Source organism: Phascolarctos cinereus, unplaced genomic scaffold (genome assembly GCF_003287225.1).
Source record: "Phascolarctos cinereus isolate Bilbo 61053 unplaced genomic scaffold, phaCin_HiC Scaffold_7;HRSCAF=346, whole genome shotgun sequence".
Classification (NCBI taxonomy): Eukaryota; Metazoa; Chordata; class Mammalia; order Diprotodontia; family Phascolarctidae; genus Phascolarctos; species Phascolarctos cinereus.
Genome location: NW_027556180.1, coordinates 150,417,949 through 150,444,019, shown reverse-complemented (window position 1 = coordinate 150,444,019; position 26,071 = coordinate 150,417,949). Strand labels below are relative to the sequence as shown.

The window sequence follows — 26,071 nt, the reverse complement described above, 5'->3', positions numbered from 1 at the left end:
AATACGACGTCATAAAATGATTACAGTAAGGCCACCGGCAGAGACTTCACAGTTGCAACCCATTTCAACATTTTGGTGGTTAATTAATAGCTACAAAATTTGTTCCATGATTCACATTAGTAACAAATGGAGCAAGTAGTGAAATAAAAGGCATGACAACATTACTGAGATACTTCTCCAACTCCAGCATACATATGTACCACAGTACTTTAATGTCTAGTATTTTGCACTGCGGGGAGAGGGACGGGAGTCTGGCTGAGAATGGACTTTTTGAAGGACAAGATTCATTACTTCTTTATACCAAAACAATGAAAATAGGCAGCAACACAAAGGAGGCACCTTTAAAATAAGTCAATCACATCAACTATAAGGTCTTGTCCGTGTAAGTTTTTTTTTTCTCGTCAGGAAAGGACTCAAGTTATTTTTAGCAAGAATGGGAACATACAAAATATAATACAAGTGTAAAGACAGATGTAACTGTGCAGGAAAATTCTCCTGTGTCGTACCCTGTTCAGAGATGGTTATTTAGTCATCTAATCTACTGGTCAACATTCAACATCAACAGTCAGTAATGTTTTTCTTTCATATAGAGATTATGAGGACCAGAATTCCTCAAGACTACTGACCAACAACATTTTTTTCCACCAACTACTCAGAAACTAACCCTGTTTTATTAAGTTACAGTTAATGGTCATTATGCTGACTTTAATACCAATTTATATAAGTCCTGAAGAGAAGCAAAACCAAATAAATTCTTCCCACCAAAATGTGCACTATTTTTGACCAATGTTTCATCAAGATTTGATTATAAATAACAACTTACATGTAGCCTAGAATTAAGTTTCATACCCACCCCTATTTATGAGGCACTAAAAAGTGGATCTCCTTCTTAAGGAATCAAGTCAAGCCAGTATGCCTTCCTGTAATTTCAAAGACAATCTAACCCAAGCACTCAGTTAATCAGCATAAAGACAATCTGCTTTACATGACTGGACCTACATGAATATTTTCTGCATAAACACAACCCACTTACAAGTCATATTAAATTGATTATGAATTCCTTTTGCTAGCTAGCTACCATCAAATAAGAAAGCAGTAATAGGCATATTATGATGATCTATTATTGTCATTTCTCTTATCTACCTGGTCAAACAAATGTTGAAGAAAGCTATACTGTCCAGTCATTTGATTTTTTTCATTAAGAACTTAAAAATATTATGTATACTATCTAAAACTTTGCTCATACAAACCTTTTTTCTTTATTTCTAATAAATAGTGGTGAAAATGTATGAGTTATCAGAGAGGAGGCCCCAATCTAAATTCAGGATCTATGATCCCAGACTCCTAGCAGCTAAAGACGTGCATGCCAACGTCATCATTAAAAGAGACATACACACGCCCCCTACTCTGTTTCCTCATCAATCTGTAGACTACCAAAGGAATACTTGTTGCTAGGTAAGGGAGGGGAATTCAGCACAACAGGATTACCAAACATGAGGGACTGGTTGAAGGGGCTTACTATTTCAGAGTCTGAATCACTTGATTCAGTTCCACTGCTGGTGGAACCCTCTGCTATTTGAATAGCAGCCACATGGTCTATCTTACCACTGGCACACCCACGCATCTTGTTTGGGCCAAGAACAGCTACGCCATTTGCCAATGCTTTACCTTCTGAACTAGCCATTTTGGTGAGCTCTCCCTTTCCATGGTTGTCTAGCCTACTTTCTTCCCCTGGGGTTGAGACTACATGGCTAAGGATGAATGGGTCTGTTTCTGACTTATTAAATGCAAGAGAAACATTTTTTAAGTGTGGCCTTTGCAAGACAGGGGAATGATTTCCAAAATGAAGATGTCTGTTTGGGACAATGTCCTCTTCCATAACTGTATTTCTATAGTCATGGCCATTTTCTGAGATATAGCCTTGAGACCCAGTTCTATCCCAACTCAAATTAGGACTTGATCCTCTGCTACTAGGAGACAATGGAGTGGCAAGAGGACTACAATTACCAGACCCCCTAAACATTTCATCCACCAGGGAGCTATGTCTTTGAAGTCTGGGGCTCCCACTACCATAAAAGGTTATGTCTTCTAAATCATCATCAATGTACTCTCTGGAAATAGGCTGGGAAGACTTCCAAGAGTTGAGGGAATCCCTGTGCCTAGGCTTGTTCCAGTTTTCATCTCTAGAGAGCATATAAACACCACTGGTCAAATCACCCTCATGATTGTCATTTGTTGGGGAATGCAACTGAGTTACTGGTTCTCTTAGAAGGTCATATTCACTATCTACATCACTGCAGTCAATGAAAGGAATGGAGGTGCTGCTGCCCCGAGCAGCCCTCGATGCTGGACCTGTGCTTGGCTGCTGCGACTGAGGATTACTCTGCCGAGTTCTATCCTTAACGACCTCCTCCTCTTCCTCCATCGTTGCCATCACAACACCATCAACCCGCCGGCCATCCTTGGGACTCTTCTTTAGAGAAGGGCTCTTGTGTTGCCCAGACTCCTCAGCAGAAATGTTCAGTTCTTTCCCTTGGTGGCAACTCTGGCCCCCTGGTGAATCAATACCATCTCCATAGGTAAAACTTGAGCTCTGCAGTGGAAAGGGAGGGTAAGCAGGAAAAAAGAGATAGGAAGAGAAGGTAGAGAAAATGAAGAGAAGAGAATAAGATTAGGTTTGGACTTCTTGGTTTGATTTGTTTCCCTATATCGAATCCAAATGAATAAAATCTCATTAAAACTACAATTTCTAGAGGGTATTTGTTTTGTTGGTTTTTATTGGAGAAAAGAAGTGAGGGGAGGGCAGTTAGACCAGAACTGTGATTGATATAGGGAATTCCCAATGTAGAAACTCCCTCTGTCAATGCAAACCAGTACTTACTCTGGTTATTGGGAGAAACAAGAATAATAATAACAACAACAAGCTCCTCCAGGTAGTATGTAAATATAGTAATACTGCCTACATTATAGATACAACACTTGAAAAATTTCAAAGCATTTTCATATACATTCTCATTTGCTTTGAAAAGCACTGTGTAATAAAGAGTATAAATTCATTATATTTGAATATCATACAGAAAGAATTTAGGAACACAGAATTTTAGCTTGAAAGGACCTCAGAAATCATCTTGTCTCACCTGCTCATTTAATAGATGAAGAGACTGAAACCTAGAATGGTGAAGTGACCTTCTATGCCCAAGGTCACCCACTCTATAGGTAAAGCTGGGATATAAACCTCAGTCTCTACTATTCTATGCTCGGTGCTCTATCACATGTGAAAAGTACAGAGCTGGGTGCCAGACAAATGCTGGCCCTTGTTCTCCAGAAGCATACAAAAGTTCTGTTTCAGTGTTTCAGGTTTACACGAAACAAAGAAACCCTTCTCATCCCATCTCAGCTCTAGGGCAATAGAAGAAGGGAATTTGTCATAGACCTATAAAGACTGGTTAACAAAAACAACTTTGGGAAAAAAAACCTCCTGTGCTGAAATTTTATGTGCTGAATGGATATATTTATATAATGGAATTCCTTAATGTTAAGCCTTAACAAAGTTCTTACTCTCCATCAGAAAAAACTCAAAACTTTTCCAGAAATTACCTCCAGGAAAATATGCTTTAGCCACCCTCAGAACAACACAGTGATAATGCCTCTTGTTAAGAATAGCAGTCGCTGCCCTGTAAAATAAACCCTGGGAACTCATTTCTCAGTTTGATGCCAACTAAGGGTTAGGACCTTGGCAATGAGCTGCAGTTACACCCATCAGCTAGCATAACGGTTTCTAATCTCTTCAAGCAAGTGAACCTGTTTAGCTGATGAAAACCTTAGCTCCACAAACAGACTTCTTCAGTTTTATTATTTAGTTAAGTTTGTGACAACATGGCAGCCTTCTCTAGGGTTCATATCATACATACAACTGAACAGGAAACACCAAATGGGTTGAATCCCATGGTAAATTTTAATTCCAGGCTGAGAATTAAAAGAAGCCAATAGCCTAAAGCTTGGGCATACATAATAGAACTTCATGCTTTTGCACTAGAGACTTTGCAAAAACTGATAAAAAAAAAAAGCTAAAACTAAAATTAAAATGATTCAAGTTAAAGATGAAGAATAGTGAAAATAACATATTTAGCAATACTAATTAGAAGAAGCCACTTGAATAACATATGCCCAGTACTGGATACTTATCACCATTACTGACTTGCTTCGGCACCTCTGAGTTCTGTTCGGAAGGCTGAGCAGAGAGGCTTCTGATTGACCGAATCTTGCTGTGCTTCCTGGGAGAAATCACATCAGGTAGCTAAGTTATATAGAGTTTTTCTCCAAGAAAAACTAACACTGAGCATTTTCTTAAAAAAAATCAAAGCCACACCCCCAACTCCTCAAAGCAAGCTTTTATAATTTGTTCTGAAAGTGACTCAAAATTCTGCCTTTTCTCATCCCTAGAATGCCTTATGTGTTACTTAAGTATGATTGAGAAGGTCACAGTCGAATCAGTTTCAAAGATCATTACAAATCTTAGAAATGCCTTGCAGCTTGCAAATGTCAATGGAGATAGAGAATTCCATGGAATCAGGCACACTTTGAGCAGCAAGCTCCAGGCTAACATTTTGCAATTAGTTCTGTGTATTTCATATATTTACTTTCTAGGTCAGCTTCATGGAACAGACAGTACTTATTTAATCAGCTTATACTATCTAGTACTTGAAATTCAAAGGAAAAGAAGCAAGAGCCTAAGAATGGATATCTATGATAAGAGACTTATCTTGGGATCACTGCAATTATAAGCTTAATCACGGCAGCTGACTTGAACCACAATTTCATCAATATCATCTCCCTTTACTTTTCCCCTTCCTCTGAAAAATAATAAAGCTGAATAGAAACTTAGGAACTTTTTTCTGAGAAATATAATGAAACAAAGCAAATTATATAACTATCAACAATTTGATGTTACTAATAAAAATTAAATTGCAAGGCATTTTCACATGTTAAAAAAGGAAAAATTAAATAAAGATCATTTATTGATGACTTAAAAATTCAGAAAAAATTACTATTTCAGGATGAAAATGCTATTAAAGATGACTTATGAGAAGAACGTGGATTTAATTATACTCAAATTTAACCTACAATTTTCCCTGCATTAAAAAATAAATTATTTTAAAGTAATTAATAATCCAAATAATTGTCATACTCTCACCTATTTTTAACATTTTATTACTTTCCTGTCATAGTCTCTCTTTTCATTCCTTTTTCCTGCTTGTCCATGCTAAATTTTCTAATCCTAACTTCTCATCCATGATTTATCTAATTTACAAACTCACAAAAATTCATAAAGTTTAAGGTCAACAAATATTTACTGTGTGATTAGCCCCATATAAGTATTCCCTTCCAATCCTTTATACTCAATTTTCTGTTTTGTATTTTTGTTTTTTTTTTTCCCAATGGGAGTATTTCTTTCTCCTCTATTCTTGGATGAATAGCTCTCATTCCTTGCTTAATGCTCTTTGCCTGTTTCTTTCTCTCATATTCCTTTACACAGATACAGAAATGTCCTCTGATTTTGAACTGATCCAACCATTCTGGAGAACAATTTGGAACCATGCTCAAAGGGCTATAAAACTATACACACCCTTTGACCTCATGATACCATTACTAGGTTTGTAACCCAAAGAGTTTTTTTAAAAGGGGAAAAGAACCTATCTGTATAAAAATATTTATAGCAGCTTCTTTTTGTGATGGCTAAGAATTGAAAACTGAAGGGATGCCCATCAATTGAGGAATGGCTGAACAAGTGGCGTAAGATTGCAATGGAATATGATTGTTGTATAACAAATGATTAGCAAGATGATTTCAGAAAAAAAAAAACAACTGGGAAGACTTACATGAACAGAGTGAAGTAAGCAGAACCAGGCAGACATCATACATAGTAACAGCAAGACTGTATGATGAACTGTAAATGATTTAGCTATTCTTAGCAATACAATGATCCAAGACATCCCAAAGAACTCATGATGAAAAATACTATCCACCTCCAAAGAAAAAACTGATGGAGTTTGAATAAAGACTGAAGTTCCTTCCTTTTTTGAGTTTTCCTCCACCAATGACTAACATGAAAATATTTTGCATGATTGCACATGCATAACCTATATTAGATTGCTTACTATCTCAAGGCATGGTGAGGGGAGGGAGGAAGGGATAGAACTTGGAACTCAAATTTTTTTTTAAATGTTAAAAATTGTTTTTACATGTAATTGGGGAAAAATAAAATAGTACTAAAAAAAGAAGTGTCCCCTGAGCAGATACTAAAAAATATATAATAGAGAAGAAGAGTTTACTTGCCCAGGGTCAGTGTAGTGGTTGGGAACATAGTTAATAAGCAGCAGGTCTATGATGACACATTGAGCCTTTATGGAGACAGACATTCTTGGCAACAATGAAAAGTTACCTGGAAAGTATCATTGCCCTCAAATCAGAAATAGCATCAAAGTTTCTCTTACCTTTCAAATGGAACTTTCTTATGTCCTCCTTCTTTAACATAGTCAAGAACCTGCTTCTGAGTCCGACCACTAGGACAAAGACCACAATTATGGGAAGAGAAAGAATATACAATTGTTGTCATTTATACAGAGAAACACAAAGATTTATCATCTTGTTCTCATTTCTTCCAGAATAGTGAGCTGTTATACTTGAAATAAACTTTTCAATGGGTCAGAAATGAAAACAATAATAACAACAGAATCCTCTCCCTCCCATTCTCCAGAAGCTCTGGGTTTCACTAATGAATGGGGGTGGGAGGGAGAAGGTCCCATTTCTGAAAGCACTGTTCATGAAGATTTTGTGTTTTGTTACTGCATAATTGTATGCATTGCTATTGTTGCATACTCTTTCTTTGAAGACAGGTAAGTGTAATAAGATACCTCAGATTCAACAGAGATTATTAAATTATTTTCACTCCTAGAAAGACTGTTTACAGTTTTAAATCTAGTGTTGATGGCAAATCTGAAGGGGATACCAAGGGGCTTTGCTTTGAAAGCACTGAATTTCTACCATTTGGACATTTCAGTAAAGACCTTATTTTTCATTGCTTGCAGAGACTAATGGGTTTCAAGTAGTGCCCCTATTACATAAAAAAGCTGTACTGGCTGTAAATGCTAACATTTCAGTCAGAGGAGGAATTCAATTTAAGGAAACTTTCACTGAAATAGTTCAGAAGTGACAAATTGCAGTCATAGGTCTTGAGGATAGACTCTACCTTACCTGAACCTAAATGATGACCCTCTTGTGAAGAGAACAGGCTTGGGCTTTGGTTTAGGCTCTTCAAAAAGTCTGAAAAAGGCATGATGTTCCACACATATTTTCCAGAAGGACTTGCAGAAATCCCTACTGGCCATTAGGAACTCCAATGTGTCCTGGTATGAGCTCTAAAGAGAAAGAGAATTAGGACTTTGTTTTTCCTTTTGTCACCTACAGAAGAACTGACTGAGCTATGAAAAAAAGTGGATGGGAAAGTAAGAGGCCATATTTCCTTTCAATTTTTAATTTGCTAGGGTAAACATTCCCTTTTAATGTTTGGTGAAGCATCCTTGCCAGTGATGATCTAAGCCATAATTTCGCACATATATTTCGCACATACATAATTCTCCACACACTTAATCCTGCCCAGAAGAACTAACAAAGAAAGTCTGGCTTCTAGCAGGACTGATCAAATTTCTTTAATAGGATTCATAAACAAAATACACATTCTTCATTTGCAAGTACACTTAGACATGCCTTAGAAACTCTATTGTAAAGCCTTAGTGGCTAAGGTTTGTAAATTTTCTTCCTTAGGTTTCATGCCAATGTCGGTACATTATCATATGTCTTCTTAACATGTGTGTCAGGCCTAAAGGAGGAATCAGGTACTATTCTGGAAAGCCAAATCATTTCCAGGGGAACCAAAGTTTCACCTTAAGCTAACAAGTCTATATATTTTGCTTCTGGAAACAGGATGCAGTGATATTCCTTTAGGGTCCTATTACATCCCCTTTACCATTAATTGCCCCTAACTTAAAAAGCTATCTATCCATCCATCCATCTAGCTATCTAGTATCTATCCACACATATACACGCATGTGTGTATATATATATATATATATATATATATATATATATATATATATATATGTATTTGTTGCTGTTGCTGTTCACTTATTTCAGTCATGATCTCATTTGGGGTTTTCTTAGTAAAAATACTGGATGGTTTGCCATTTCCTTCTCCAGCTCATTTTACAGAAGAAGAAACTGAGGCAAACATGGTAAAATGATACACAACAAGTAAATGTTTGAGTCCAGATTTGAACTCAGGTACTCCTGACTCCTGGCCCAGTGCTCTTTCCACTGAGCCACCCAGCTGTCCATGTATATATCTAGATATTCATCCATCCAACCACCCATCCATCTGTCTAATATATCTATAACAACAGTTCCTATAATTCTTAAGAACGTCAAATTTTCATAGGGAATTTGACACATAATCTCCAAGAAACAAACAGATTATATTTCAAAATCTTATTTTTACTCAACTGTTTGGAAGTTGAGTGCATTGTTACATAGAAAGAATACTACAAATAGGACTGAGTACCCAGGTCAGTCTGAAAAAGCCTATTTAGTCCATACTAGTCCTTTAGAATCCAATCATCATTTATGACATGATTACTATGAGAAAATATGGTATATATTCAAAGTAGAGATATCAGAAATGCATTTGTTATTTCCATAGTACCAGTCATAAGAGCAAGTTTTTTTTCACCCTCTGAAGAAGGAATGTCTATCCCTGAAGAATTCTAGGGAATTCCTTGGTCTGAGATATTGCCACTCTTGATTCAGGTTGGGAGCAGGGGTCCATGGAACGGAAGCTTAGAAGGCTTAAAATGGGGGACGGGAGGGAGAGGTAGGGACTCTAGTGGATGGTAGACACTTTTCAGGTAATCAAGGGCTCCAGCTAGGTAGAAAGAAAAAGAGACTTGGGAGGGCATTTTCTGTTCCTTCTGGATATCAGAAGTAGCTTTTTGTAGGTGGCAATTCTGGTTGGGGCCCCAAGAGTGCAGCAATATACATGTAAGGGGATTTCCTGAATTTATAAAAATCAGTTACGTCACCAGCCTCAGACACCCTATCTACCCTTATGCAGTTGCCAGTACATTCTCTCTTTACTAAGGATCATGGATTTAGAGGCAGGAAAGACCTTAAGTTGAACCATCTCTTTTTTAAACATGAGGACATTGAAGCAAAGAAAAGCTCTGCATCTTATGCAGGGGCACATAGCTAGGAAATGTCTGAGGTGAATTATGAACCTAGGTCTTCCCAATTTCAAATATTCTACCTACTACCTGCCACTGCCACTCATAAAAGATGACAGTTAAGAAGCTACTTTCCCATTTGGCTTCATTTTCTAATTATGGAGACCCCCAACTCCAATTCACAAGGGCATCTTACTGTAAAGCCAAAATCAGTTCCACAAATTCAATTCAATAAACCACAAACATACCCTAAATATTCACTTCATTTGTGCCGGGATATCCAAATCAGGTCTCCCCTAAACTTCCCTGACCCACTTACATTAGCATCAGGGCGCAGCTTGATGAGAAAACGTTTCCTTTTGAAGCTCAGCTTCCTCACCTTAGCCCAGTTGAAGGCATTGATCTTAGTAAAACCCTAGAAAGAAACACAGAACCATCCAATAAAACACACAGCTGTCCAATGAAATACTGCAGCAAATTCTAGGGATATGTCCACAAATGACAAAAGGACATTAACACATCACTAGTTCATAAGGGATACAATCGTCTCTTAAAAAAAGTTGGCTAGACTCTTGTGAATTATCCCCTTAACAAAGCGTTGGAAAATACAGGGATGAACTTGAGTTCTTTGGTTCAATGAAACCAACCACCCACTGTTCAGGATGGGTACTGGAAGCTCTGAGGACCTGATAGATTACCCTTCTTTTTACTCCTTTGCTCAGGATTTGCTTTCTAGTATTTGATTTGCTTTCTTTTGTTTGAATATAATGTCCCCTACCAAATCTAAGCATATCAGGAATTTATTATTGTCTTGAATTGACCTTGAAAAATTCAAATTTCATTGATTCCAGTATCTGACGAACTTGCAATGACATAGCCAAGAGTTAGGAACAAGGCTGATACTGGAAAACACAAGGAACTGAATTATCAGACAAGCATTCATTAAGTCTAAAGTACAGTCTGTAAGCCTGGTATAGATATATTACTATATCTTTGGCATCTGAGGTTTTGGTAACTGGGTCATATTTGGTAAGGAAATCATAGGAACTCAGTAGGTATAAGCAAAAGGGCAGCACATTCAACATTATAGGAATAAATAAATGAAGGACTATAACTTTAGCATGTAGTGCTTTTACATTATTAATTTACTATGTAATTCCCAATATTCAAATTACTTAGAATGAAAGGGAAGCAATTTAATAAGGAACTATAAGGAACTTAGCTTTCATATTTCAGGATTTGGAGGGAAACTTTAAATGGTTTTTTTCAGTCTTTAAGGTAGATTAGTGTTACTTTGGGTTTTTAATATTTTTTAATAAATATATATTTATATTCACTTTTGCAGTAGTGATGTTATCAAGTGCTGCATTTACCTATTCGAAAAAGGTTTTGGAAGGCAGATCCTTCCTGCCACATATCATAAGTAGATAGTGACATTTTGAAAGCTATCTGATACAGAAAGAAACATTTCTTTGAATCCTCTCTGAAAAATTATCCCTAAATAACCAGCTAGTCATTAACCCTCAATGCACAACAGCAGAACAGCAATGTCCATTTTCTTAAAACGTGAGAAGGGTAAAGCTCTGAAGTAAGCCCTCAGTGTTATTTTTCTTGATTTGAAGAAAACTTGACAATACAGGTATGTAATGGTTAACTACAATTCCAAGAAATTTGGTGAAATTTAATCATAAGACACTATAGCATTTAAGGAAAGCAAAGATGTCTCTTCCACCAATGCCTGAAAATCAAAGCAAGTGGTAATTGCTTTCACTGGGTGAGAAAAGCACAGATCTGAAAAGTATAGATCTAATACATTTACAGGTTAAGTTCATGAGAACTTATGTGCTAGATCACATGGGGTCACTGAATGACTTTGGATTCCTGTAATCAGAATAAACAGAGATCAATATGGATAACGCTGCCAAGCAGACCAACAAGATGTTTAACAGGCTCATCTGCTAGTCAGTTATGTTGACCTGATAACTGCAACAGTATGAATCTCTCTCCTGGTGAATTTCTTAGATTTACAGATCTGGCACCAAATATGCATGTATGCATTTATGTATGTGTTATTATACATGTATGTATTGTATAAATTATACATGTGCATATATATAATGCATATTCCACATTTCACAAAATAATTATAATTATAGATAGCCTCAATCACTTAATATCATAGAAAATACTATGATTGGAATGAAATTACTAAGACCTTACTCCAGAGTACCATTGTGAAAAAATTCAATAATGAAAAAGCTATTTCCTGGGCTGAGGGAAAAAGCACGACTTAATACTAAGTTTTTTTTGATACATTAGATGCCATATACTGATCTCAGCAAGGATTATAAATTTTTCTCATAACCCAAATAAATCCTTAATTGAAGATTCCATAATTATATGAAAAAATGCTAATTAAATTGGATGCAGGAGTTAACTGAGTAAAGAGATGGTGAAAGGAACCAGACCTATGATTTAATTAACATAGGAAACACTTTCTACCAGTGTAGGAGGCTTCACCTTTTCTTCATACTTAAAGTCTTAGAGATTTGCCTACATCATTATTGCAAGGTTAAGAGACTCGATCACAGTATGTGTAAGAGACAGGACGTGAACCTAGGTTTTTCCTGGTTCCAAAGCAGGCTTTCTATCTACTGTGCCACCTTGGCCTTTCTCTAGGAGACAGACCAAAGTGATAGAGTAAGAAAACAGAAAAGTAGGCTGGGGTGGGGGGGGGGAGGGGATTTACCTCCTCTCACCAAAAAATAACAATAGGAAGGGTATGACTTTGCCTGATCCTCTCTACCAATTTCAATTAATAGTTAATCTGGAATTGAGTTCAAAGGCCCAATTTTCTTCCCCATCTCCTGCTTAAGGGATGTGAACAGTATTCTGAAGTGGCTCTCACCTGAAACACTAGAATTCCTGTGTTGGCAACAGCCAGGTTGATATTAGTACCCTCCCTGTCCTTCGCTGGGTGCAACCGGATTCCATACATCTCCAGTCGGCGGGCAATCTCCAGGAGCTGGAAATCTGATTCTGCTGGTGTTTGTCCACTTATAAAACAAAAATTAAAAAGAAAGGGCAGAAGATTTGAATTCCCTATGTCTATTAATTTGGGATTAAGTGGCTTCTCTAGGGACATAAAGAAGCATTTCATCCAAACACCGAGGCTAGCTGATCAGATGATATCCAAACTCCCATTCATTCCTACCCAAAGTCTAGCAGCTAGAACAAAAGCTCTATTGCTCATGTAATTCAAAACCCCAAATATCTACTTCAAATTCTGCCAATTTTCAGAATCTCAAAGAATTTCCTTTAAGGTTGCACAAAAGCAAAAAAACCCCATTGTGTTAAAACAAGTTTTCAGTCACTTACGATAGACCTAGCCCTGTAAATCAAATTCAAAACCATACTTTAGAGAACAGGGATTATAGCATCATCATGTCTTAAAAGCTTTATTTAAAAAACAAGGCAGTGACAACAAGAAGAAGAGCCAAAGGAATCTTCCATAATAGCAGGGTTGCGGATCAGAACCTGACCTACCTTTTAGACTATGTCATATGAGACTTTTTTAAGGCACATGACCTGGTGCAGTTTTTAATTTTTGTTTTGTAAATAACTACGCAATGGAGTGCTATGCATGACCATTTCCATTTTCATACTGCTTTGACATTTACAAATGGCTTTCACATAATATTTAGTTCTCACAATCTAGTGAGCTATGTGGATAGGGCAAAGATTATTATACCCCCACTTTACAAATGAATAAATCAACTCACAAGCATTTCTAAAGCACCTACTATGTACCAGGCACCAAGTTAGGGTCTTGGGAAATAAAAGCAGAAGTGAAACAGTCCCTGCCCTCAAGACGTTCACATTTTATTGGGTGAGACAACATGTACAATATGGCTACATGCAAAATATTTTCAAAATGAGTCCAAGATAACTGGAGGTGGGAGAACAAAATGAAGGATCAAAAAAAGGATAAGATTTTTGCCTGGTGTGGATGGGGCAATGCTTACTGAAGGCAAATGAGCTCCATTCCTAATTTATTTCTATTTTCTCTGCAAAGGACAGTAGCTTTAACACTGGAAAAGACAAAACTTAAAAAATCACTGAAAGTAGCTGATACCTAAGATCTGTAAGGAGATTACAAGAGAGCACCTTAATGAATTCAAATCACCAGATCCAGATGAACTATATGCTCAGGTCTTCAAAGAACTGGCAGATGTGACTGCAGAAATAATGTTAGTGATAAAAGAAAGATCACTGAAAACAGGAAAGGTACCAGAAAGACTGAAGAGGGCAAATGCTGCATCAATTTTCAAAGAAAGGGAAGGAGAAGAGTGTACAAACTACACCCCAGTGAGCATGACTATAATTCGTAGGAAAATTCTAAAAGAGATTTCGGATTGAAGAGATGATTAGCAAGCCTCTAGATAGTGAAGGGATGCTTATAAAGAGACAGGATGACTTCATTGAGAACAGATCATTCATTTCCTTTTTGGATAGGACAATTCCACTCGTAGATGAGGGGACTGTTCTTAACATTTAGATTTTAGCAAATTTTTTAATAAACTATCTCACACTATTCTTGTGGAGGATACAGAAAGACAGATCAGATCTAATCAGATGGATTCAGATTTGTTTAGACAGCTAGACTCAAAGAGGTAGTTGTTAATGGTTCAATATCAACATGGCAGGAAGCTTCAAGTGAAGTTGCCCTTGTGAGTTGTGCTTGACCCTGTGCTATTTAACATTTTTTAATCCATGACATGGATAAATGCAGAGATGGCACCAAGAGATTGCTAAAACATTGGAGACGATGTTTTACATTGTGGATACTGACTTATTTTTGGATTCTGAGGTTGGTCAAGGCTCTAAAAATGTTGACAAAGCTGACTTAAAAATTGATAGTCATTATGTTATACATTATTTCCCATTGAAACAAAGATATTTTATATGTTACAATAGTTACCTTTAATTTATGATCATTGAGATGGTAGTATTAGTGGCAAACCATTTATCAAGAAGGTTAAACAGTGTAATATACTTGAAGCAACAATCTTGACAGACTAGAGCATTGCAGCGGCAGCTGGGTGGTGCAGCTCTGGCCTTAGAGTTAGGAGGACCTGAGTTCAAATCCGGTCTCAGACACTTGACACTTACTAGCTGTGTGACCCTGGGCAAGTCACTTGACTTGCTTCACCAAAACCAAACCAAACCAAACCAAAACAAAACCAAAAAAACCAAAACAAAACAGACTAGAATTCCTGGAGGTGACGGTCCCACTATACTGGGATCTAATCTGGAATACTGTGTTCAGTTCTGGGCACTATGATTTAAAAGGACATTCATAAGTTTGAGAATGTCTAGAAGAAGTAAATCAGGATGGTGAAGGGCACTTGAGTTCATGTGATATAAAAAGAGGTTGATGAAAGGCTTTGAGCCCATGTCATATGAGAATTGGTTCAAAGAATTGAGCCTGACTAACCTGGAGAAAACCCAGGGAAGAATATAATCATTATCTTCAAGTATATTAATAGCTATCACATGGAAGAAGAATGAGATTTGTTCTCTTTGGCCCCAGAGGACAGAATCAGGAGCAATGGGAGGTAATTTTTAGGCTTGATTTCAGGAAATACTCCCCTACAATTGGAGTTGCCCCAGAGTTCAATAAGTTGCCTCAAAAGGTGATGGATCCAGCTACTTGGTGATGTTCAAGTGCAGGCTGGACCCCTTGTTGGCGAGATATGGTGGGAAGGGGGGGATTCCTTTATGCATTGAAGCATGAGGTCCCACTAAATCACAGTGATTTTGGTAGTGAACTGGGGAAGGAGGTACTAGAAACTGAAGTTAAGAGAAGTCAAATGACTTGCACAAAGTCATATATATGTAGAGAATAACTAGATTATAAGTTGAGCTCAGGTCTTTTGACTCCAATTGCATTGCATCAAGTATATTACACTGTTTAACCTTCTTGATAAATGGTTTGCCACTAATGCAACCATCTCAATGATCATAAATTAAAGGTAACTATTGTAACACACAAAATATCTTTGTTTCAATGGGAAATAATGTATAACATAATGACTGTCAATTTTTAAGTCAGCTTTGTCAACATTTTTAGTGCCTTGACCAACCTCAGAATCCAAAAATAAGTCAGTATCCACTTCAAGACCCAAGACAAAATTTCCTCAATTTTCAGATGTGTAATAAGTTCAGGATTCAAATCTCTTAAAAGGAAATGGGGGAAAAAGGGGAGGAAAAAGGTAGTGGCAGAGTAACAGCTATTTCCCTAAGGTCTTTACTTCTAGTGAATGTTCTGTTGACCTTTTGTTTCAATGACTGTAAATACAAATTTCAGATTATGTCAGCAGTTTAAAAAGTTCAAGGATGATGCAATTCAAAAATTTTGAAATGATTATGTGTAAAGCATCATGAAAAAATGAAAAGGACATAGTAGCCATTCTCGAGGAGTTTACAATCTGAGAAGGATTAGATATGTATATAAATCAATAGGTTGAAGGCAGGCCCAGAGCAGTTTCTTAATTTGATAGATTTTAATGTATTAGAAGAGAATTGAAACATTACCTAATCCATTATTCTTCTACAAGAGTGCCAAGCCACACTCGAACTCCATTGGCATAGAACTCATTACTTCAAGAGAAATCACATTTAAGGATCTGGGATTTCACCAGTGTGCATATTTTCCCTTCCTAATACAAACTGCTACTCCTTCATAACTTAGCAGATTTTTTGGTGAGTACCAAAATACGGCCAAAATGTTCACTTCATTATGGTCAATCTGGCATTGGTCTCAGGATTGAAAGCTGAAATCAGTCTAATCTAATACCTCTCTTTATAAAGATGAAGAAGTTGAGATACAAAAAAAGGGAAGAGACCTGTTTCAGGACACACGTAGTAAGGGTCAGTCCAATTTCACTTCTTAAGTGGCCCCTTCAAGTTTAACTGGGCTGACCTTCAGATGACAGACGTATAGCCCCACATTGTGTCTATGCTTAAAGCTTCTCACTCCTGCTATACCCTTCCAGAGCTCATATCTTGCCTTTCCTAGCTTTTGGGAACCCAGCGTAATCTCTATGCCAGACAAATGATGTCAAGTTTAGAATCTTCCTTATACTGAGTCAAAAGCTTTCCTCTAAATGCTACCCACCAGTCTTAGTTCTCTCTTCTGGAACTCCACAGAATATATCTCACCCAATTTCTATTGGAAAATGTTCTCTCCCAAGTCTTTTATTTTATAAGTTAAACAGATACTATTACTTGAAATGATCCTCTTATGATATGAATGTTAAATTCCTTTGGTTTTTTTTTAATTTTAGGAAAGTAATTTATTTAAACTTAAAATATTTCATACCATATCAGAAATACTAACCCAGAGAATGTGCCGTCCACTGTCTTCTAAACTCCCAACATTAAAAACAAACTACCTCTTTTTTTTTTAACACTACCCAGAAATTAAGACAGTGTTTCAAATGGGGTCTGGCCAGGGCAACAATGAGTTAACTTTTTTTGGCTACCATGTCATTCTATTGACTCATCAAGCTTGTGGCCAACTGAATTCCACAAATCTTTTTCCACATAAACTGACTAGCTAATTCTCTTCCAACCTATGCTAGCATGAATAATTTTTTTAAAACTAAGTACCTGACTATACACATATCCCTACTAGACCTACTGGAGTTATTTGGTTTCTTGAATATACTTCCCCACTGAGAGAGAACTTGCCATTAACCAACACAAATAAATATCCATTTGGCAGTTATGTTTTTCAGTATAAATGATGAAAATTGGCTTTCTGGAGTTTTAAAACTAGCCTCTTTTTGGGGGGGGTAGGCTAGGCAATGGAGTTAAGTGACTTGCCCAGGGTCAGACAGCTAAGGAGTGTTATGTGTCCGAGGCCGCATTTGAACTCAGGTCCTCCTGACTCCAAGGCCGATGCTCTATCCACTGCGCCACCTAGCTGCCCAAAACGAGACTCGTAAGAAATTGTTCAGCATGAGTCAGTTTTTCCCAGGACCTAATAAGCCCTGGAAATGGAGAACTGCTATATGTTCCAGACTTCAATCAATGTTTGTTGATTGGGACATACAGAGCCGATGACCAAATTCTAGAGTGGTAAAAGGAAACCAAACTTTCTTGTCAATCAACTTAGATTGCTCCTAGAATGAAAAACCTGGTTACTCCAAAAAACTATCAAGTTAGCTCTTTCCTTCCTTTCATTACCAAACTTCTAAAAAGTGGGTTATGCTCATTGCTTCTACTCATTCCTTGAGTCCTTGGAATTTGACTTCCTCCCTCACTTCACTCAAGTACCTCTTAATCACTAAGGCCCTTTGTTCCCAACTAGCTCACACTGTTGATCATTCCACATACTTTGATTTTCACGATATTTCACTCTTCTGGTTTCTTTGTGATTGCCCCTTCTCTGTCACACTCTGCATGTTGGTATACATGAAGCCAGAGTAGTGGGACTCAAATCTTGGCTTCATCACTTGCTACCTGTATAATCCTGAAAATGTCATTTAAGCTCTCTAGTCTCAATATTATTATCTGTAAAATGAAGGACTTGGAATAGGTCTTTTCCAGCATTAAATTTATTATGCTATGATATTCTCCTTTCAGCCCTCTATATGTAGACATTCTCTTATTTTCCTTTACAATTTCTCTGTAACTTCTACCACTTCCATAGTTTCATTTAACATCTTTATGTACACAGTTTTGCAAAACTATGCATCTTGTACTGATCCCTCTGTTCAATCCTATGTCTACATTTCTAAGTGCCTTCTGGGTGTTTCCATATGAATGCCCCGTTTCCTAAAATTCAAAGTGTCAAAATCAGAAGCCATCATGTCCTCCCCCTTAAAACCTGTTCTCCTGCCCTCTACTATTATTTTTTTCCATTAAGACATTCTTTCAGCCATCCAAATCTCCTTCCTTCTTGTTCCTCACATCTCATCAGTCACCAACTCTTATAGACTCTTTCCTTGGAAACATGATGGACAGTAACTTAACAATTAATGTAATACTAATGGTAATGATAAACTAACATAAATGCTGCATTAATAAATGAACAATAAATTGCTGCACCTATCTCACATGCTTGAAATGTTATAATAATGGAACAAGGAAGTGACTGTAAAATCAAGTTAGTATCTTATTTAATTCTATTAAGTAAGCACGTCTTACAAGCCAGAATAACTTTTATGATGATATTAGACTAGGTGTCTGTATCTAAGAATCAAGTTACACACCAAGAATTTGCAGGACAGAAAGACTATTTCTGGCAGTGAGGATCAGGGTGGAGACCAAATTGCAATGGGTTGGAGAGTGAATGGATATTGAGGAAATGGAGGAAGCATGTATTTACTGTTCTTTCTGGAACAGTAGTGATAGAAAAGAAAGTGATAGGATGACAAAAACAAAAGACAGGTGAGGGTTAATTGCTCAAATTGGGAGAAAGGTTGGAATCTAAATTAGAGGTAGAGCAGGTTAGCTTTTGGCAAGAAGAAGTGAGATTTCTTCTTACTCTGAGATGAGTAAAGTGGCAGAGGATAAGAGATGACAAAAGTTCTAAGCTGTAGAGAAATGGAGCAAAGGGATCTATATTTGTAAAGCACTTAGCACAGTGCCTGGCACGTAACAGGAACTACATAAATGCTTTTCCCTCGCCCATTCCCTTCTCCTTATGTCAGATATATAACTTCATATCGCAATAATGTAAATAAGACAACGTGCTGAGAATGAAGGAGCAAAGGGAGGGGAAAAGGTTTCACTTGAAATAAAAAGTCAGTTAGGTATTATTAGGCTGAAGGTTTGAACCATAAAATTGTTACTTATTGTAATATGGCTCAAGTTGTAGAATTATCTTCCTAGGAGGTCTTAACAATTTAAAAAAAAACAAATAAAAACCTCTAGAAAACTAGTCAGAACATTTTAGGAGTATTAATTTCTCAAGATAGGGATGTTAAGGAATGGACCTCCCTAGTTCCCTTCTTGCCTTATAATTCTATGATAAGGAAATAAATTACAGAAAAATATAAGCAAAAGTAGTGAGACTTACATGTGGTTATGGTGAAATTCCACGATTTTGTCTTCTAGTGCATCTTGCTGAGGTATGTACTTGTTCTTTGCTAAGTGCTCCCGATCTACTGTTTCATCAAAATCCCCAATCTCAGCTAACAAATAATAAAGAAAAAACAAAGGTCACATTTAGCTGTCACTTGACCGGTTCTGAATTGTCAAAAACATAGCTGCCAAATTGCTCCTGCTTGATAATGCAACTTAAGTGTAGCTGTTTTTCTGGGTGCACATTGGGAAAAAGAATGAGTGATTGAAGACTGCTTTATGAGGAGCCTTTTACAGATCATGTAGGACAAAGTTCTTTGTTTCATTTCCTTATGTCTTAGAAATGATGGAGGTTGATTTAATTACCTGCGGGAATCTAAAGTGATTTTTGAAAAATCCATGGATGTTTCCATTGAACTTCATATATGTATGAACACACATGTGTGTGTGCACATATATGCACATGTATACTAATACACACACATACATACATAGTTAGATATATTACATGCATATACACACACACCTTACAATTAAGTTACACATGTACACACATCTTTAATACATATATTCCAGTGACTAGCTGCTGGTAACAAAAAAATTCAAAAGATGGTATCTCCTTCTGCAGTCCTATTGCTTGGTAGCATAATATTCTCCCTTCTAGACATATCACTAGGTAATTCTATTCCCCTGCATTCTTGGAAATGCATCAGCTGCATCTCAGTCACCACCTCTGGAATCTTAAAAATCCCATGGGAAATTCCAGAATTTACATACTGCATTTTTCAGTGAGCTTCTAAAAGTAATTTAATTACATAGAAAACTGAATCATTTTAAGTTTCCTCATCTGTAAAATGAGGGTACAGATTAGGTGACCTCTAAGGCTTATTCTGGCTCTGAAACTCTAAATCCTATGAAGAGGAGTTTATATGGTAATAAATGGGTAAAGAAAAGGGGCTACTTTTTGAAAACCTTATATTAGTGTTTTTTGACTTAAGAGACAAAAATTGCTAGTCAAAATATCAGCTCTTTAAATTAACCTTCTAACATAAGAAATTGTTTTATCCTTTCACTTGACCATAACATAGCCTTAAAGTTGCTATAATATGGAAATTAAAACCACATTATTTTAAAGACATAACTGTCACAGGTTAAAACTTAACCTTGTGTGCCATTTTCTTTCTGTCTCATGGTCTTCAGAAAGATTTAATAAGACATTGCATTATAGACTGAGGCCCATCTGTCACGGTTCTGAGGATTAAATGTAAGTCACTTGTTGCTATGTAACCTATCTTTTGGGCTTTGTCAAACAAGACTGGATGTCACTTTAGGGGCCATCTACCTCTTGTAATTACACCAAACATGGCATGAAAGCTGCTGCTGCCAAGCCAGCAATCATATTTCACCCCTATCATGCTTGCTTGTTTTACACAGGATAGCAGCCACAGAGACACACCAATAGCAGCGCCATTTACTGCATGCATCTGCTTCCTTTTCTTGAGCCAGACAGGTCAATAACATCATCCAATTTCCTAATTTCCAGATACATGTCTTGATTTCTTGAATAGCTCTTCCTTTAAACAGACTGAAACTGCCATCTGGGAAACCAAAGCCCTCTTAAAATCTCCATCATACAAAAAGTACTGAAATAGAAAATAATTACCAGATCATATCTCTCATCCTAAGTTGGTAGCCTTAGCTATAAAGTGCCTTTGCTTCACCATCATTGTTTCTCTCTTCTACTAAGAAGAGAGCTCAAGACAGAATGCAGTGTACAGCTCAACAGAGGTTTCCAATGAATTTCTATCAAGTATTTAATTTTCAACGACTGGCTAAATTGCTCTTTTCTAAAACTGAGCAGGCACACAACAAAGATTCCCAATTATTTTCTTGTCTCAGCAGGATGAATAACCCTTTGTAATTCTCATCCCCTCTGGAACATTTGTCCTTCATATACCACCTAAAAGAGCCTACAGCATTTTACTGACTACTAAACTAATTTTCTTATCTCTGTTTTTCCTCCCTGAATTTTCCTTAGAAATTTGTCTTTTTTGATCAATCAACACACATTTAACAAAAGCACCTATCATATATCTGGAAGGAAGCTAAGCTCTAGAAGACAAAGATTAGAAAATGACATATTTCCTACCTTGAATTAGCTTATCTTCTTGTTTTCTATGCATATATAGATAATTATTTAGTTGTTTCAGTTAGGTCCAACTTTTCCTGACCCCTTTTGGGGTTTTCTTGGTGAAGATGCTGGAATGGTTTGCCACTTCCTTCTCCAGCTCATTTTACAGATGACGAAACTGAGGCAAACAGGGTTGAATGACTTGCCCAGGGTTACACAGTTAGTGTCTAGGCCAGATTTGAACTCAATAAGATAAACCTTTCTGACTTCAGGCCGTGTACTTTATCCACTCTGCCCTACATAAATAGAAAGCCCTTTCTACTGAAATGTCCTCACATTTTTTACTTAAAATACACAGTATGCCACATTCATTGTCTTGTTTCACACAGATAAAAAAGTTCCATTTTTTGTTGCTATAGGGCTTTATAAAATTAGGTTTTGCTAAATGCGATACTTTCACGATACTTTTAGACAATCACTTGGTACCAGATAATTCAAAGGTTAACATAAATATAACAGGAAGGAATTAACTCATCCACTACACCTCAGAGCTTACTCTTAGTTCATTATTTACATCACTATCCCTTCCTTCTATTAGCAAAAAAAGGTATTTAACACATTATAAAAATCACACTTTACTGAAATTCAGACACTACATATTACAGAAAAGATACTATAACCACACAAATGTAGGAAGCTTTGATACCCTAGGAAAAATAATTAACTATGATCTCTTCAGGAAAGAACACATAAAAACATAGTAATCATAATGATAACAATAACTAACATGCATAGTATTTCAAAGCCCTACAAGGTACTTTACATATTTTAGCTCATTCGAATCTCACAACAACCATGGAAGATAAGTACTAGGGGTATTATTAGCCCCACTTTACAGAAAAGGAAACTGAGGTTTAAAGAGTTTTATTGACTTGTTCCATGGACAGATAACTATTAAGTGTCACTGGGGGGAATCGGAACCTGGAACTTCTTTATTCCAAGTTAGTAATGAATCCAACATAGAAGATGATTTTACTATATGGTAGAGGGAAGAGGAAAAAAAATATAGAGATTTCAGTCACATATATATGATATCAAACAACAAACATTGACTAAGAACCTCCTATTGTGCTTAGTGCTGGGGACATGTGAAAAATAAACAGTTCCTGTTCCCAAGCAACTCATCTTCTATCAGAGAAAACAACATATATACAGATAAGTAGATGTCAAACATAAGTACAAAGTAAGTATAAGGTGATTTTGGGTGGAGTAGGGTGGAGACATCAGTAGATGTGGAGAGCAAGAAAGGCCTCATGTAGAAGATGGTATTTTTGACCTAGTAAGCTTTGTAGGAAGCTAGGGACTCTAAGAAGGAGAGGGTGTCTGTTAGGCATTTGTGCATTTGCAAAAATATAAATACAGGTAAAAGAATGTTATGTGTGAAGGACAACGCCAGTTTGACTAAACTAGAGTGTGTAAAGACAAGTAAGGCATAATAAGGCTAGAAAGGTAAACTGAAACCAGATTATGAAGGATATTACATGTCAAACAGAGAAGTTTGTATTTTACCCTACAGCCAATAGGGAGTCAGTAGAGTTTATTGAGCAGGGGAGTGACATGGTCAGACCTGTGCTTTAAGAATACTACTACAGGGGGTGGAGCCAAGATGATGGAGTAAAAGCAGTGACTCACCTGAGCTCTCCCCCCAACCCCTCCAAATACCCATTAAAAAAATGGCTCTAAACAAATTCTGAAGCAGCAGAACCCACAAAAAGACGGAGTAAAACAAATTTCCAGCCCAAGACAGCCTAGATGGTTGATCAGAAAGGCATATCCCACTAGGCAGGGAGCACAGTTCGGGGTGGGCGCGCAGGCCACAGCAAACCTGGAGCAGGCCTCAGAGGACTGAATCACCGGCAGCTGTGGCAGCTTCCAGACTCCTCAATCCACGAACCCCAAAGACAACTTAGAAGGTCAGTGGGAAAAGTCTGTTTTTGCAGTGAGAAAAGAGCTAGGTCAGAGCCAGTTCTAGAGCACAGAGTGCGGGCACTGGGGCCGTGGCTGCGTCCTGAGCTTCTGGCCCACAGACTGAGGGAATCAAGTGGCTGATCAGAGGGGGACTGCAGGGATCTCTTTGCTGGCATCGTGGCAGGAATCTCTTGCTTTGCCTGTGCTTCGATGGGGGTCACAGTTCTGGGTGGCAGTCCTGGGAGGAGGAGGAGTGCCGGCGTGGTGGAGCTTGTAGTGGTGGTGCAGAGGAAACCCTCCTCGCAGTTCCAAGAGAGAAAAGACTGCTTGTGGCCGGTCACTCAAAGACCAGAGCTCAGGGCAGGAAAAGAGCAAACACCGCGACCCTTATCATACCACCTTGGAAGAACTGAAAATTTACAGGTTCCTACAAGTATCTCTGAAAACAGCTATACAAACGCCCCAAAGCTTGGGACAGTACACTCTCCACATTGGAAGCAGACCTTTACCTTAACAAAGAGTTTAAAACTCATGTAATTGGCTGGGATCATGAGCAAGCAGCACAAAAAGAGTCAGACTATATTATCTTACTTTGATGACAAAGAAGATCAAAACATACAACCAGAAGAAGACAACAAAGTCAAAGCTCCTACATCCAAAGCCTCCAAGAAAAATATGAATCAGTCCCAGGCCTTGGAAGAGCTCAAAAGGGATCCTGAGAAGCAAGTAAGGGAAGTAGAGGAAAAAGTGAGAGTGATACAAGAAAATCATGAAAAACAAGTCAACAGCTTGCTAAAGGAGACCCAAAAAAATACTGAAGAAAATAACACCTTAAAAAATAGCCTAACCCAAATGGCAAAAGAGGTCCAAAAAGCCAATGAGGAGAAGAATGCCCTAAAGACAAAAATTGGGCAAATGGAAAAGGAAGTCCAAAAGATTACTGAAGAAAATACTTCCTTAAAAATTAGAATAGAGCAATTGGAAGATAGTGACTTTATGAGAAATCACAACACAGTAGAACAAATCCAAAAGAATGAAAAATTAGAAAACAATGTGAAATATCTCATTGGAAAAACAACTGACCTGGAAAATAGATCCAGGAGAGAGAATTTAAAAATTATTGGACTATCTGAAAGCCATGATCAAAAAAAGAGCCTAGACATCATCTTTCAAGAAATTATCAAGGAAAACTGCCCTGATAGTTTAGAACCAGAGGGCAAAATAGAAATCGAAAGAATCCACCGATCTCCCCCTGAAAGAACTCCTAGGAATATTGTAGCCAAATTCCAGAGTTCCCAGGTCAAGGAGAAAATATTGCAAGCAGCCAGAAAGAAACAATTCAAGTATGGTGGAAACACAATCAGGATAACACAAGATTTAGCAGCTTCTACATTAAGGGACCACAGGGCATGGAATATAATATTCCAGAGGGCAAAGGAGATAGGATTACAACCAAGAATCACCTACCCAGCAAAACTGAGTATAATCCTTCAGGGGAAAAAATGGTCATTCAGTGAAATAGAGGACTTTCAAGCATTCTTGATGAAAAGACCAGAGCTGAATAGAAAATTTGACTTTCAAATACAAGACTCAAGTGGAACATGAAGAGGTAAACAGGAAAGAGAAATCATAAGAGACTTATTAAGGCTGAACTGTTTACATTCCTGCATGGAAAGATGATATTTATAACTCATGAGACCTTTGTCAGTATTAGGGTAGTGGGAGGGGAAAAATTATATAGATAGATAGATAGATAGATAGATAGATAGATAGATAGATAGATAGAGGACACAGGGTGAGTTGAAGATGAAGGGGTGATAGATATCTGGAGAATAAAATTAAGGGGTGAGAGAGGATTATACTAGGAGAAGGAGAAAGGAGAGGTAGAATGGGGTACATTATCTTGCACAAAACAGACAAGAAAAGGTTCTTACAGTGGAGGGGAAACAGGGAAGGTGAGAGGAAATGAGGGAATCTTATTCTCATAGGATTTGGCTTAAGGAGGGAATAACATACACACTCAATTGGGTATGGAAATCTGTCTTACCCTACAGGAAAATAGAGGAGGAAAGGGACAAGAGAGCAGGGGGATGACAGAGAGAAGGGCAGACTGGGAAAGGGGTAATCAGAAGGAAGTACTTCTGAGGAGGGACAGGGTCAAAAGAAAGAATAGAATAAATGGGAGGGCAGGATAGGATTAAAGGAAATAGAGTTAGTTTTTCACAACATGTCTACTATGGAAGTGTTTTGCATAACTGCACATGTATGGCCTGTATTGACTTGCTTGCCTTTTCAATGAGGGTGGGTGGGGTGGGAGGAAGGGAGAAAATTTGGAACCCAAAGTTTTAAAAACACATGTTTTAAAAAAATGTTTCCACATGCAACTGGGAAATAAGAAATACAGGAAATGAGGTACAGAAATCTATCCTGCCCTACAGGAAAACAGAAAGGGAAGGTGATAAGAGAAGGGAGGGTAGACTAGGGGAAGGGGTGTTCAGAATGCATGCCATCTTGGGGTGGGGGGAGGGGCAAGATGGGGTGAAAATATGGAATTCAAAATCTCGTGGAAATAAATGTTGAAAACTAAAAATAAACAAATTCA

At 37.4% G+C, this 26,071-nt stretch overlaps 1 protein-coding gene across 2 annotated transcripts in view; it reads right to left on the bottom strand.

Annotated features, from left to right (window-relative positions):
* FARP1 (FERM, ARH/RhoGEF and pleckstrin domain protein 1) overlaps nt 1-26,071 on the bottom strand; it is a 338,317-nt gene that overhangs the window by 72,401 nt on the left and 239,845 nt on the right. For both annotated transcript variants that reach the window (XM_020963963.2, XM_020963962.2), the window contains exons 7-13: nt 19,366-19,480; nt 12,184-12,331; nt 9,595-9,690; nt 7,255-7,418; nt 6,495-6,563; nt 4,199-4,274; nt 2,353-2,593 (exon numbers count right to left, since the gene is read on the bottom strand). In XM_020963963.2, coding sequence (XP_020819622.1) covers nt 2,353-2,593; nt 4,199-4,274; nt 6,495-6,563; nt 7,255-7,418; nt 9,595-9,690; nt 12,184-12,331; nt 19,366-19,480 — 909 coding nt within the window. The remainder of the gene's footprint in view (nt 1-2,352; nt 2,594-4,198; nt 4,275-6,494; nt 6,564-7,254; nt 7,419-9,594; nt 9,691-12,183; nt 12,332-19,365; nt 19,481-26,071) is intronic.